The 16,107-nt window shown below is 42.8% G+C and overlaps 1 protein-coding gene across 4 annotated transcripts in view; it reads left to right on the forward strand.

The window, feature by feature from the left end:
* WDFY4 (WDFY family member 4) overlaps positions 1–16,107 on the forward strand; it is a 286,883-nt gene that overhangs the window by 131,655 nt on the left and 139,121 nt on the right. For 3 of the 4 annotated variants that reach the window (XM_025989725.2, XM_072739274.1, XM_072739273.1), the window contains exons 35-39: positions 794–951; positions 4,241–4,479; positions 7,042–7,163; positions 8,468–8,653; positions 9,996–10,132. In XM_025989725.2, coding sequence (XP_025845510.2) covers positions 794–951; positions 4,241–4,479; positions 7,042–7,163; positions 8,468–8,653; positions 9,996–10,132 — 842 coding nt within the window. The remainder of the gene's footprint in view (positions 1–793; positions 952–4,240; positions 4,480–7,041; positions 7,164–8,467; positions 8,654–9,995; positions 10,133–16,107) is intronic. The other variant, XR_011997478.1, reaches the window with a different exon arrangement.

The raw sequence follows: 16,107 nt of genomic DNA on the forward strand, positions 1-16,107 counted from the left end.
TCAGAATGCTTAGTTCTAGGGCAGCTGTACCTTCCCAATAAGATTAAACAAAAGTCCTCCTTGTAGTTTCTGAGCCATAGAATCCTTAGTGATGTGGCTGGTTTTCCAGACTCTTCCTTGCCCCAGTGTGGCAATTCTGACTTTGCATCTTTCTTGGCGAATATCTGAAGGGCAGTAAGGAGAGTGGTAAAAAACATATGCTGGTAGTTCCAGTTCTGCCCTTGGCTCTGTCACTAGACAGCAGTGTGACTCAGGGCAGGTCCCTGAAGCTGTGGGTGATGATGGCAACTGTGGTTAAATCAGAGGGTTGTTGACAAGGATTAGCTGAGATCATCACATCTCCATCTGAGCACAGCGCCTGCTGTGGTGGTAAGCACAGACAGATGACATACAGCTTTATCCTCTGCCCCCCATGGCAAGAGGGCCTTGGGTCACTATGACAGCCTTCCCATTTGCCTTATGCCTTCAATTCTCCTCCACCCTTCTTCCAAATGCCTACCAGAATAAGTGCTGTCCCTTGCTTGTCTTCTTCCCACTTGGTTTATGCCACTGACTAGATTGTTCAACACCAATTTAGTTTGAAAAAAAAAAAAAGTGTGTTCATTGGGCACCTACTGTGTATAAGACCCCATTTTCCAGCAACAGAGTATACAGAAGGTTACATTGGTTGTACAGAGGTGTGTAAGATGTGGTTGGTTACCATAAGGGGCTTGGTGAATGTTGTGGAGAGAAGGCTGTTCAGACTCTGATGATTTCTCAGACCTTGTCTGTGTCCTCACTACCCCTACCCCAGACAGTAAAGAGCCTCAGCCAAATGCAGAAGCTGCTGCTGCTCCTTCACTCGCAAACATCTCTCACTTCACCCAGAAGCTGGTGGAGAAACTGTGCAGTGGGATGTTCTCAGCAGACCCCAGACACATTCTTCTCTTCGTCATAGACCACATCATGGTGGTAAGATCCTGGGCCGGCCACAGTGGGCGGGGGGATCTCCTGCTGACCCATCAAGTGTCTGTGTGACACCCTTTTGGCTTCTGTCTAATTGGATCTATTTCCAGGAAGGACCCAGAGTCCTGAGATTGATGGGAGGAAGGAGGAGGACCTTTTTGGTGCAGGTAGCACCTGGTGGATGTTGAATGCCCTACAGGGCTCTTTCCTCCAGCCACCTGAGATCCATCTCAGTGAGTGTGAGCTGCAGCCCCCTGTGTTGGCACTTGAGCTCTGTCCCCTCCTAGATGCTACAACCCCCACTTTGGGCTTTTATTGTGATTGTTGATTTAATCTTAGTTATTATTATTTCTCATCAACAAATGGCCAAGAAGTTCCTTATCTCCAGAAGGCCTATTTCATTTCATTTTTACTATGTACCTTCATGGGTCATATGTGGGCCTTCCTGAAGTTGCCACAAGTATTTTTTCCTAGCCTTATTTTTCCTGCATGTGCTCTCCTTCTCTCCCCACATCCATCTATATATAAACACCCACACATAGAAATGCAGTTATAGATACACTTTCAGATGTAAGTTAGTTGTGTATACATGTGCACACATTCTTTACTGTACATGTGTACACACACAGAGAATCACACAATCTCAAAATTCTAGAGTTGAACCCTTTACTTTGTCCTTACCTCCCATTCTGGAAACTTTTCCCGACAAGTGGCTATTCAGTCTTTCCTTGAACCCTTCTTGTCTGAGGAGTTCACGATGGCGTGAGGTGGTCCTAGCCAGTGGGGTGCCTGTGATTGCTGGAATGCTAAAATCTGTCTCCAGAAACTCTGCCAGTGGTTCTCGGCATGCCTTCTACGGCAGAACCCGGGGGAGCCACTCTCCTTTCTCTTCACACCTCGTAGAGAGGGTGACATCAGAGTTCCCAAGATACTTCTGTCTGTGGAGTCAGCCACAGACCCAAGGACTGGGCCTGGATATAGCCCCTAGCGTGATAGTTTGGTTGATACATAGTTCTGGGCAAGCCTGATAAGAATGTGTTCAGATGCTTCCTCAAGGATAACCCCAAGATGGGAGAAACATGCCTTGTTGGCTCTGAGGGGATTAAAATCAGAGTCTTGGGCAGTTGTGCTGAGAATTGAGAATAGCCACTGAGCTCCCATCTTAGTTCAGGCTGCAATGACAGCACTGTAGACTGGATGGCTAAGCAGCAGACATTCTTTCTCACAGTTCTAGAGGCTGGAAGGTCCAATCAAGGTCAAGGTGACCAAAGATCTGGTGTCTGGGGAGGGCTCTCTTCCTGTTTTGCAGATGGCCATCTTCTCATTGCATCCTCATGTAATGGAAAGAGAGTGGAAGCAAGCTCTTTCTCATCCCACCATGAGGGCTCCATGGTCATGACCTACTTACCTCCCAGAGACCCTGTCTCCAAATGTGATCACAGTGGGAAGCTAGGGTTTCAACACATGTGTTTCAGAGGATGCAAACATTGAGTTTATAGCAGCTCCCTACTAGTCAAAGCAAATACTCAGAGCTAACATCAAAAAGTGGGTGCCCACTGGGGCTGATGTGCCTTCAGGGAGTGCCAGGCCAGACTCGACTCCACACATATCTGCCATTCTTCTTCCATGCTTGTTGCCTGTGACTTTCACAAATCTTAACTTCAGGTTGGCAGATGGGACCCATCTGAGGAGCAGGACAGAATACTGATTTCCAGCAGATTTCAATAAAACTTAAATTTACGTGTAAATGCTTATATTACCTATTTTATTTATTTATTTATTTATTTATTTATTTATTTATAGAGTTTATTTATTCATGAGAGACACACAGAGAGTGAGAGGCAGAGACATAGGCAGAGGGAGAAGCAGGCTCCATGTAGGGAGCCCGATATGGGACTTGATCCTGGGACCCTAGAATCACACCTTGAGCCGAAGGCAGATAGATGCTCAACCATTGAGCCACCCAGGCATCCCTACCTATGCAATTTTAAGAGAGCAATTTATAACTAACAAATGATCTTTCTAATAGACTGAAACATTTTGCACATAACTTTTAGCTATGGATTCTTTTGTTTTTAAAATTGTTAAATTTATTTTTATTGAGATATAATTGACATATAACACTGTATAAGTTTAAGGTATACCACATATTGACATGATACATTTATATATTGCAACATGATTGCCACCATAGTGTTAGTTAATACCTCTATCAAGTCATACAATTATCATTTCTTTTTTTGTGGTAGGAACAAGTAAGATCTAGTCTCTCAGCACCTTTAAAGTTTATAAGAGAGTATTATTGTCTTTAATCACTATGCTGTGCATTTATCCAGGCATTCTTTTCATATATTAGTTACAATGAAGCGATGAAGCCAAATAGATGGATGGACCCATCAGTATTAAGTCTATGAATCAGGACTTCTGTTTTCCCCTTTAAGTTTCCCATGTACTAAAAATTACTGGACTCTTATCTCTTTTAGATGATATGGTGGTTAAAAGCACGACTCAAGTGTCTGGTGTGGATTTGGCCCTTGCTGATCACTTAACCTCTCTGACCCTCAACCTCCTTATCCCTAAATTGGGATAAGTTTAGTGCTTGCTTCATGATATTATAATGTTTAAATGAGGCAATACATGTAAATTGTTGCAAAAATACTTAGTATGGTAACTGGAATGTTGTAAATACTTTATGCATAACTACTCTTAATAGTACCTTCTTATACACTGAGTGTCAAACCATGTTACCAGCATTCCAGAAATTTCTGGTTCCCATCTATTTTTATAATATGATGGTGGTAAACTTTTAATTTGTTTTCCTTTTTCAACTTTTAATTTTAATTTTTATTTATTTTTACTATTTTTTTAAGATTTTATTTATTTATTCATGAGGGACATAGAGAGAGAGGCAGAGACACAGGCAGAGGGAGAAGCAGGCTCCATGCAGGGAGCCTGACGTGGAACTCGATCCCGGGGCTCCAGGATCATGCCCTGGGCCGAAGGTAGGCACTAAACTGCTGAGCCACCCAGGAATTCCCCTAATTTTATTTTTTAAAAATTTCTTTTCAACACAAATTTTTGAGAAGTTCAGATGTTTGAATTTACTTTAGAGATTGTTCACTTAGATAGAAGCTCAAAGATAGAGGAAGGTAGTCCTATTTGAATTTTAGATCACATCACTTTTTGAAATACAGAAGACACTCTACAATTGTATCATTTTCACAGGTAACTGGGTTAGTATCTAAAACTCACAAAGTGTTCACAAGCACCTGTGTGTGTTTATTTTATGATACAGGTCATTGAGAATGCCTCTTCTCAAAAGGATGCTGTCATCAGTGCTTTATACAGCAGTTTAAATAAAGTCATTCTTTACTGCCTGTCCAAGCCCCAGCAATCCCTCTCCGAGTGCCTTGGTCTTCTCAGCATCTTGGGCTTCCTGCAGGAACACTGGGACATTATCTTTGCCACCTATAACTCCAACGTCAGCTTCCTCCTGTGTCTCATGCATTGTTTTTTGCTGATCAGTGAGCGAAGGTAAGAGCTGCCTACTTGTTTCCTTGCTTGCTAGTGGTCCATACAGAAAAGCAAGCTTTAGAGGGACATTTGATTGGGATCAATATGAATGATATATGTATTTTTGTTTATCCGGTTGTCCAAATTATGTGCAGTGCTTGACAATACGGTAGACTGTCCTCAAATGTGTCCACGTAACTGAGCCCCTAGAATCATCATGGAATAGTAATTTACCCCATTTCTACAATGCTCAGGTTGTAAGATACCTTATTTTTTTAATAATAAATTTATTTTTTATTGGTGTTCAATTTGCCAAAATACAGAATAACACCCAGTGCTCATCCCGTCAAGTGCCCCCCTCAGTGCCCATCACCCATTCACCCCCACCCCCCGCCCTCCTCCCCTTCCACCACCCCTAGTTCATTTCCCAGAGTTAGGAGTCTTCCATGATCTGTCTCCCTTTCTGATATTTCCTACCCATTTCTTCTCCCTTCTCTTCTATTCCCTTTCACTATTATTTATATTCCCCAAATGAATGAGACCATATAATGTTTGTCCTTCTCCGATTCACTTATTTCACTCAGCATAATACCCTCCAGTTCCATCCACGTTGAAGCAAATGGTGGGTATTTGTCATTTCTAATGGCTGAGTAATATTCCATTGTATACATAGACCACATCTTCTTTATCCATTCATCTTTCAATGGACACCGAGGCTCCTTCCACAGTTTGGCTATTGTGGACATTGCTGCTAGAAACATCGGGGTGCAGGTGTCCCGGCATTTCATTGCATGTAAGATACCTTATTGATTTCATTTTTGGGACAGGAAACTCCAACACTGAATCTACACATTGATTTCATGATGCAGCCAGATTTCAAAAATATTAACATTTGATAAATGCAATCTTAGAATGGGAAAATATGTAATAAAGTGTATCATGCAAGCCAGGCATAGTTTTCTACACACACACAATTTAAATTATAAAATGACATCCATAAGCACACTTGTATAAGAAATACTAATAAAGAGAAATTGAATTAAGTGTATATTTTAAAAAGATTTTATTTGTTTGAGAGAGAGAGAGCTTGAGTGTGTGGGTGGGGGGGGGGGGGCGGGAAGGAGCAGAGGGAGAGGGACAAGCAGACTCCGTGCAAAGCATGGAGCCCAACGTGAGGCTTGATCCCATGACCCTGAGATCATGACCTGAGCCGAAGCCAAGAGTTGGATGCTTAACCAACTAAGCTACCCAGAGACCCCCTGACTTAAGTTTATTTAAATTCTTTTCTTGAAGCCCAAAGTTTGAAAATGTGTTAGATATCTCTGTGTATATGCACTTTCTTCTTTTTCTCTGGGAATATTCTGTATCACCAGTGCCTTGGCATCATACTGCTCACAAATGTTATCTCCTATTAATAAAGCCATGTAGAGCATAGAGGAAAAGAGGGCTATGTAATATTATACTTTTCTATTGTCATTTTGTTTTTACCATTTTACCTCAATACAAATTATGTTTTATTACTTGAAAAAAATTCCAAAAATGTCAAACTGACTACTGAATGTTACAAAACTCAACTTGGTTTTGTCTTAAAATTCTCTGGCAATCATTGGGAAACATTTCTGGCCCAGAGGAAGCACTTGCCATTTTATTTGTTTGAAGTAAAAGAATTAATTTTTGGTGGGTTAAATTGGGAGGTTCTTCTCTTTTGTCTGTATTTTAAGAATTAAGCCTATCCATTTGGAAGCATAGGTAAGAAGAAAGGAATGCCAACTTATGTGTATGCTTGGATTTCCATCTTCCTCAGATCCCTCTGTTTAGCTATATGGCCTCCAAATCCAAAAGGACTTTATTCTAGAAATTTCAAGAATGGGTATTCTCATACGATGCTATATTTTCATTTAATTGTCATTTTTGGCTTAATCCACAAACATATCCTGTATGTCTGTTCTGCTTGGTTGACTTAAGGGGCCCAGAGAAGAAGGCACATAGACATTAACATGATTAGGAACCCCAGAGCACATAGTTCATGGGGAATCTAATGTGTAAATCACTATGCCTCCACTTAGAACCAACTACATGATGTGCAGGAAAAATGGAAATGTGAATCCTTTTTCAAAAACTACTAAGAATTTCAAGACAGTGACAGCAGAGCCCAAGCATGGGACCTTTCTGAGTGTGGACCCATTATGACTGCACAGGTCACGGGCCCATGAAGCTGCCCTGGTCCCTTCCAGGTGGGATGAGATCAGAGCCAAACAAAGGCAGAGTTCAATACTTTGGGAGTCTACAAAAACAAGTGACCAGTTCTGATGGTTGGGAAACCAAGAGAAGGTTCAGGGGCCTTCTGGGAGCATTGATTAGATTTAATAAGAGAATTTTTTAAAAAGGAGTTTTTCCTATTTTTCCTATTGCTATTGTATAATATCTGTCACAGAAGTTGTCATGAGGTGTTTGCTTTAACTTGAATTTATCTGTTTTTCCAATTGATAATGTACTGAATTTGGAGGATGATTATTTGTAATAAAGAATGATGGAATGATCCCAAAGAAACTGGAGTTTATAGTGAAAAATCTGGTCTCCTAGTTACCCAGAAGGATTTGGATTGGAACCCAAGCCTAGAATGACTCCTTACCATCAAGTCTTTCTTTCTTCAAATGAAGAAGTGAGAGAAAAAGGAGAGGAAGACTTCCCAAGTTTGAGTGATGGTATATTTTATTTGCTTATTTTTTGGGAGAGTAGGTGAGTGGTGGTAACTTCTGCGTTGCATTCCTCAGCTCTGTGGAATTTGGTCAGACTAAGAACTTGGCCAACTTACTATAACATTCCAGAGGATGTCACTGTAAGTTGATTTTACTTCTCAGGCAATCTCTCGAATTTTCCTTTGGATACTAGATATGGGAACTGGAATGTCGTCTCACCTTTTTCAAGCTTTCAACCTACCTCTTTCTCAACTTTCTTCTCTAGAAAATAGGACTAGAGTAAATAAATTCCTTATTTCTATGACATTTTTGGATTGATGGAGTTTATTTTTGAATTTGCTAATATCAAATCAAGTTAAAAGGACTGGCAATTAAAAAAAAAAAAAAGCAGATGGATCTATGTGTTTGGAAATTGCTCTTTTTTGATCCAGGAAGCTTCAACAGACTTTCTTCCACCACTTTTGTCTGCTGACTGTGCTCCCTTACCTCATGATACCATATAGTAGGCACAAGGGCATGTTTTCTGGTCATGTAGGTGCCCAAAGCCACTGCTTAAAACTCTTGTGAGTTTGAAGTGTACTCTGACACAGTTAATTACAACATGAACATGCATATTTTGGGTTTGGCTAGTAGAGTAGACTGAACAACTTCCATACTTATAGGATGAGAAAAACAGACTTAGACGCTGGTGCCAGAGGAGTGACTCAGTGGTCCAAGATCCAAGGGGGTTTAGGCATTTAGGGTACTATAACTATGAGGCATAGCAGGTAGAACTGGCCTGATATATTGGTCCATATCTGGACAAATCCAGGGCACTGAGATTGGTGGATAGTGGGAAGCAAGATTCAGTGGTAGGAAAGAGGATTGGCTTGGGGTCTGTGTCCCTAGGCATAGTTTTGGGTTTAATGTCCATTCCTTTGAGGGGCCAACAAAAAAGTAGGTTAGAAGGAGCTGTTGGAAGTGGTATTTGGTTACCTAGAGTGTACACAGGTATTTTTCTCTTTTGTATCTAATGGAATTGGGAGGTAGAAGAAAGAGATTCCCTGTGTCCATCAATCATATTTCCCAGCTCTGAACATATGAGGCAGACAGGATTTGGTTGTGGGCAGTTAGGGTGGGGGAGAAGCTAGCTCACATGGATATTTGTAGCATTGTCTGCATACTGTCTACTTTCTGGCCAGAGCTTACAAAGCTTAAGTGATGTTCAAGAAGGATGCAATAAAAGCCACAATGATACACCATCTCCTGGCCTTTGCTGAGAGAGGCCCCAAGGACCCCTGACTGTGTGATGTGCTCTCTTTCTGTGTTAGTCCAGAACAACATCCAAAAGATGGTGCGGACCCTCTGGCAGCAGCTTGTGGCACAGAGGCGACAGGAGCTGGAGGACACCTTCAAGATTGATCTTTCTGTGAAACCTGGAGAGAGTGAAGTGAAGATTGAAGAGATTACCCCACTCTGGGAGGAGACGATGCTCAAGGCCTGGCAGCATTACTTAGGTCTCTGTCCACTTGGCTTCAGGGAACAGAACTGCTGGGTCTCACAGATGCAAAATTTCGCAAACTTCCTCTGGGACCAGAGCCTTTTCCAACCAGATCTTCTTTCTCATCCCTGTGGTGTATGGGATTCACATCACTGAAACTTCACGAATCTTTGCTCACAAAGAATAAATGCTGCTTTGTATCTTGGGTAAAAGGAAGGTCAGAGATGCTAGCAGATTCTAGTAATTTCTTAGAGAGAGTGGATACAATGTCAGAGCTCTAGCTCTAGCCTAGAGGTTAGGGTTCTAGGTCTTGCCCTGATATTCAACTACCAGCTTTGAAACCTTGCACCAAGTCATGCAGTGACCTGGAGCTTCAGGTTCTTCATGTTCCAAGTGAAAAGTTTTCACCCCGACAATATTAATGACCCTTGAATTCTTTCGGTGATTCAACATTTTCCCCCTCATATTAGTTAATGCAGCCAATGTTGTTTCAATTTTTTTAAGATTTTATTTTTAGGCAATCTCTACCCTCAACATGGGCTCAAACTTACAACCCTGAGATAAAGAATTAATTGCACACTCCACCGACTGAGCCAACCAGCCCACCCACCCAGAATTTTGTTTTTAAAATGGTCATTGCTCTCACATTATGGCTCCTGTACTTGTTTTAAGTCTTCCAGCATCACAAAATTCACAGTGATTCAAAAGTTAGTTGTTTCCATGTGTACCATCCCACACTACCTGGTGATATAGAACTTTTATTTCATTGGCTTTCCAAATTAGCCCTGGAAAATATGTATGTATGTACAAGCCTATGTGCGTGCATATGTAATTTGAAGTCAGAATTTTATATCCCATTTCAGGGAAAAGTTTAATAAAGTAAGACATCTATCCCCATACACATATAGTGAAAAAAAAAATGGTGAGCTGGTCCTTAGTGCTTACAAATGGCTCTCTTCTTTGTCATCACTCATGTATTGAAAATTCTCTGTATTTGATGACCTGTGTTTTAAACACATTATTTTATTTACTCTTCATGACACCAGAATGAGGTTAGATGCTATCATCCCCAGTTTACAAGATTGAGGACACAGAAACTTAAACTGCTTGTCCAGCATCTCACTTTGAGTCAGTGGAGCTAGGGATCTAAGACAGGTCTGATGACACCAAAATCCACACTATATTTCTTAGTTAGAAAATAACAGTGTGAGCTTGTAGCCTGGGCTGTTTTCCTTATTGGAGGTGGCATACTGGGATTGTGCCCCTGGCTGGCCCTTTGAAAGCCAAGCTAGTTGTAGAAATAGTGTGTGGTCTCCTCTCAACTTCACCTCTGACAGTTTTTGCTTCCCTGTTCCTAGCATCTGAGAAGAAGTCGCTGTCCAATCGCTCGAATGTGGGACACCACAGCAAAGTCTCTTCATGGAGTGGCAGCTTGTCTTCAGCTATGAGGCTGATGCCTGGGCGACAGGCCAAGGAGCCTGAGTGGAAGACAGAGGTGAGCTCAGACCCCTTTCCTTAAAGAAGCATCAGGCATTCGTTTCAAACCCCACGAGTCATGTCTTTCTCTCTCTGTTGTTTTTGGACATATTCTTCTGAGAATTTAAGGTTATGCATGTGACTTATCACCTGAGACTACATCTAGGAGAGCCAGGTCTTAGGCTAGCTTGAAGTGAGTATGGGCTCCTCTGGAACTCCAAAAGCAGGTATTCTTTATGGCATTAAAACCTAAACCAATCCTCGTTCCCACTCTCCTTTTGAGTCAGATATGCTCAGAGAGCACTAGCTTGCAGCTCAGTAAGAGCTGTATGTGTGGGCTTAGCAAAGTGGGACAGAACTATTGGCACCATTACCAGGAGATGTAGTAGTAGATCCTCTCGACTACTGAAGGGGCTGAGTTTTTGGCTTATTTTTTTTCCAAATTAATTTCTCTAAACTGCATAAGAAACCATTCTAAAATTCAGTGGTACCAACAACGAGTTTTTGTGATCATGGATGCTGTTATAAGGAATCTGGAGCATAACAGGAGCAGGAGGTGTCTCTATTCTCTGATGTCTGGGGCCTTGGCTGGGGTCATTGGAAGGCTCATTGACTAACACATATGCTTGTTCCTGCTGATTTTAGTCTGAGACCTTAGCTGAGACTGTTGGCTGGAGTACCTATACCTGGCTTCTCCATGTGTCCTGGGCTTTCTTACAATCTGGTGTCTGGGTTTCAAAGGAGGCTATTTTCCAAAGAAGGGGGAAGGAGAGAGAAAGAGTGAGAGAGAGAGAACAAGAGAGAGAGCAAGCTAGACAGACAAGGAGATACAGAAAGAGACAGAGTCAAGAGGAAGTCACATTGTCTTCCGTGACCTAGCTTCACCTCTGCTGCATTCTTTTGGTTGAGACAGGCACAGAGTTCTGCCTAGGTTCAAGGGGGAGGGAAATAGACTCAATCTTCTGGTGGGGAAGTGGCAAGGTTGTGCAAGAACATGTAGGACTAGAAATATTGCTGAGGCTCTTTTGGGAGAACACTGTCATATTCTAATGCTGGGGTCACTGACTTATTTTCAGAGGTAGCTTGTGGTCATTGAATAGACATGACCTTAGGGTCAGGAGACTTGGGTTATTTACTTAACTTCCCTGAATCTTCACCTCCTTATCTCTACAATGGAACAGATAACTGTGGGAGATTGTGGGAAGGGGCTCCCCAGGGAGGTGAAATAATTGGTTGATAGACACATGCCACAACAGGAGCTCTCAGCCCATGTAGCTTTGGAAAGTGAGATTGACTCTAAATCCCACCTGCTCAGAATATGGGCTCCGCTGTCCCCATGGCTCTGTTGTCCACTATGGCCACATGGGAGGGCACTATGGTCAGATGCTGGGGAGAAGAGAGGAGCAAAGGCTGCCTGCAACTGCCTAGGCAGCCTGGGGAAGGAAGGAGACTTTCCTCTTCCCAAGTTACAGAAACAAGAGGATTTAGGACATCTGGGGAAAGAGCCCAACAAAGAAGGGAAGACAGAAAATGAACTTGACTGGGCTGTCTGGCCACCTGGTGTTCAGAACTGAGGGTAGGCTGTGTTCTCAGCCTGTTGCCTCAGCAGTGTTGGAAAACACTGCTCAGTCAGCTTATTGATTGGCTGACCAAGTGAGCGAACAACTCACTTAGGTTCATAACAGCTGTGTCACAGCTATTATCAGCCCCCTTGTATAGTTGTGGAAACTGAATATTAAAAAAAAAGAAAAAGAAAACCCAAGGGCTTTTTAGCCAGGAAATGGCAGTGTGAAGAGAGGATCTCCTGTCTCTATACTGCCAAGCATGACCTTAGGCAACTATGTGACCTCTCACAGCCTCAATTCCTGATCTTACAACTGGGACTGTGCTTTGTTTGCACTAGAATCTGTGGAAGTGCTTGGAAACTGGAAACTGCAAGTGCTTTAGAAATGGAAGGCCATTTTCAAAATTCCATCTTCCCTTATCACTCTCTCTGCCAAAGGGAGGACCATCTCACAGGTGATAAAGCTGTGCTGAGTCCCAGAAGCTGGAGCATCCCCACCTGTGCCCAGGCACTTGCTCCTGACCAATGCCACTTGTGACAAGAGGGGGCCAGACATCTTCCTCTGGCTTTACCCTGCAACTTCTTGGTGAAGTCCCTTGACCAAGTCAGCTTTTTTTTTCCAGGAGATCAATTTAGTCAGGCTGTGGAGGCCAAGGAAGGGATGGCTGGGTTGCTAAGCATGGACATTTGTATAGGAACGTTTGCAGACTATTGATGTGCCTCTCACCACTCCCCCTCCCCTTCCTGGGTCATTGTCATTGGACTCAGTTGCCTCTGAGTCCTGGGAAGATTGGTTGAGAAATGAGTCATCTGAAAGAAGCTGAAATAGATTGCAATGTTTAAAGCCATGTAGGTCTGTAAATGGCTTGTAACAGTTTGCTCCAAGCTCACACTGAAAGATCTGGAGGCAAAAGTATTTTAAATTGGCTCTGTCTTTGGTGAAGGCAGGCTGCTGAAGATACTGTCTTCTACAACAGTTGAGGTCTCCATTCATTTACTCATTCACTCAACAAATATTTAGTAAGTGCTTGCTTTGTACCCTACTGTAAGCACTGAGGTTACAGAAGAGAGAAAATCTGACATATTCTCTGCTTTCATGGAGACTGCATTTTAAGGGATGAAGATAAACAAAAAAAACAGATAGATCATTTGTAAATATGGATGGTGCAACTAGCAATGAGGAAAAATTGAGCAGGGTAAGTGTGAGAGGGTGGCTCTTTATTTTTTTATTTTTATTTTTTAAAAGATTTTGTTTATTTATTCATGAGAGAGAGAGAGAGAGACAGAGAGAGACAGAGAGAGAGACAGAGAGAGACAGAGAGACAGAGACACAGGCAGAGAGAGTCGCAGGCTCCATGCCAGGGGCCTGATGCGGGACCCGATCCTGGTACTCCAGGATCGCGCCCTGGGCCAAAGGCAGACGCCAACCCCTGAGAGGGTGGCTGTTTAGATAAAGGTGTTAGAAGCCCTCTCTGGAAGGCGGGCATAGGAGCAGAGAAATAAGAAAGAGACTCTCTGGAAAAGCGGTGGTCAGGCAGAGACGACCATCAGACAAAAAAGCTGAGACCGGCATATGCTGAGGTGTTCAAAGGCAGCAAAGACCAGTGTGGCTGGATTGAAGTGGACAGAGGGAAGCCCCTGGGGACATCAGGAAGAACTCACCATCAGGAAGAACTGTGCTTTTCCAGAGCAACTCATCAACAACAGGACTTTTGTCACTGTTACATTTCTGGGCACTTAGATGTAACCATGGCCCAGCTCTTGTAACTGCATATACCTGGTGCCATAAATTTCTGCAAAACATATGCACATGAATACATGCGTACATGCGCACACCCCTCTTCTTGTTTCTTTCTTCCTTTTGGAGCCACCATGATCTTCAAATAATTTATTCATCCTTTTTTTCAGTTTATATTAACTAGGAGACTTCTAAAAGACAAATTATTTTTGAAACAAAGTGGACTATGTTTTAATTTTAAAAATTAATGTCTGCTTTGGAGCATACAACACCAGTGACTTGGTCTGGGCTGGGTACAGTGCCTGGTACATAGGAGGCTCTTAAAGAATGTGTGTGGCACTGCTTGGAGTGATGGCATAAAATACTTTCCCTCTTTTTGCTAAGATGAAACTCAGCAGCCTTCAAATCCCACATCCATCACTCATCCTCACAAGATGCCTTTGTTGCTAACAGAAGGCACAACTTCTCAGGTACATATGTAGACTGTGATGTCATAGGAGAAGAGCATCAACTATTTGCCCTGGGGTCTGTTTAATTATTTTTAAAAATTAATTTTGATTATTACAGCTGATTACACCTCAGTGAGCAATGTAATTGATATTTTCTAATGTATCCCAAGGAACATTTTGTACAACATGCTTTTTGTTGTTGAAGGTTAAAGACTCCATTATTGGTTTTTGCCTAAATATGCCTACATCATTAGTCCCTCCAGTGAGAAGGTCGCCATCTGGAAAAAGCAGCATGGAGACATTATTCAGGCACAAGTGCATGAAATTGGTGTTTCTGCATCTTCTGTCTCTCTTCAGGAAAGAAGAGGCTTGTAATTAAAGGAGTTGGTTTTGGAGGAAACATTATTCATTTGGTGTTATTCCTTATCATGTCAGCAGCTGACAGCTCTGTAGCACTGATAAATTGTTCCTCAGAGTGAGACATATGATGCACCATTCCTAATTCCTCTCACCTATCTTTGTTTTCAGTAGAAAATGTCTTCCTCTTGGCAGGTGAGCTGAACTTTGAGGCAAGGCTGAAATGATGGGTGTTATTTCTTCCTTTTCTTCTCCTGACACCATCACAGTCCCCTCTGGGTTGGGACTATCAAGTCATGGCCTTTCCTGGGGTGAAAGAAGGCTGCGAAAGAAAGAAAGAAAGAAAGAAAGAAAGAAAGAAAGAAAGAAAAAGAAAAGAAAGAAGAAGGCTGTAAGAGTCAGCCTGTCCCACAGGGGTTGGGACCTTGGGCCCCCTTGAAGCCATGAGAGGCCAGCTCTGGTGTCCTGGAAGCTGTTTCATCATGTCCACCTTCAGCCTTGAGCAACCCAGAATGTGTACCCCGGCCAGTCGCTCCTTCTCACAGCCCTATGTGCCACTTGCCAACTCAGTTTTAGACTTTCTTGTTGAAAAATAAGTTGAGAAAACACCAACAACTCATACTGGTTTCTTAGCTTTGACAGATACACCATGACAGTGTATGCTGATATTACGGAAAAGTAGGTGAGGGGTTGGCAGGAACCTCTGGACTATCTTTGTAACATTTCTGTAAATTTGGAATTATTCCAAAATACATAGTATGGAAGCTCCTTTTTTTTTTCTTTTTCTTTTTTGAAGAAAAAGCATTAGCAAACAGAAAATAGGCACATAGGACACAAGAGCGAGGGGCTGGTTGGCAAGGGGCCGTGAGGATGAGTGGAGGCAAGGCCTGTGAGCAGGGGGATGGTCAAAGTCCCTGTAGGCTGCAGGGAGGACACTATAGCTCACGCTAGTTATACACGAAGTGAGGATTAAAGTAGTGGGGGGGAGGTACATTTCTGCATGTGGGGGTAAGACTGGAGGTTAGAGACCCTGAGGGAGGGAGAGGTGAGGCTGGCGGTTGTGGCTTCATTTAGGTGGGAGATAACGGAGGCTGAAGGGACAGGGTTTGGAGCAGTGGAAATCAAAAAACACCCAAGAGAATTCTGTTTACCTAAGGCTGGGATGAACAAAAGAAGAGTGCTGCCATGGACAGGGCCCTGGCCTTTTACTTTAAAATTTTTTTTCATTTAAATTCAATTTGGTTACCATATAGTATATCATTAGTTTCAGCGGTAGAATTTAATGATTCATCAGTTGCATACAACACCCAGCGCTCATCATATCAAATGCCTCCTTAGTGCCCATCACCCAGTTACCCCATCCCCCAGCCAGCTCCCCTCTGGCAACCCTCAGTTTGTTTCTTAGAGTTAAAAGTCTCTTATTGTTTGCCTCCCTCTCTTTATAATCAGGCAGTAAGGAGAAAGGATGCTGCTGGAGTGTGGCAGGTATGGGAGGTATGTGATTCTCATGGTTCTGTTGGATCTGCAGAGAATGGGGAAGAACAAGCCATAAGAAGGGAGTTGAAAGTTCGGGGCCACTTAGCCTGTAAAAGGGTGGGAGTGGAGCCTCTCTGCCTGACCTGTGCCTTGTTATAGCAAAGCGTGAGTTGGATTTTACCCCATTTTCCTCCTGGGATCAGCAGTACATGTGTGGACAGCTGTTTCATGAAGGGGCCAGGTGGATCCCACCTGCGGAGGAAGGTGCACACTCCTGCCTCCAAGCAAAGTTTAGGGGCTTATTAAGGAGTAAGACCCTCTGGAGCAGGGCCAGGCCCAGGGTCCATATGTTTCTATGGCCTTTGGAGATAGCTGAGCAAGCTTCCTGTTGCCATCTTCAAAGTTGAAAT

The sequence above is a fragment of the Vulpes vulpes genome, chromosome 15 (assembly GCF_048418805.1).
Source record: "Vulpes vulpes isolate BD-2025 chromosome 15, VulVul3, whole genome shotgun sequence".
Taxonomy (NCBI): domain Eukaryota; kingdom Metazoa; phylum Chordata; class Mammalia; order Carnivora; family Canidae; genus Vulpes; species Vulpes vulpes.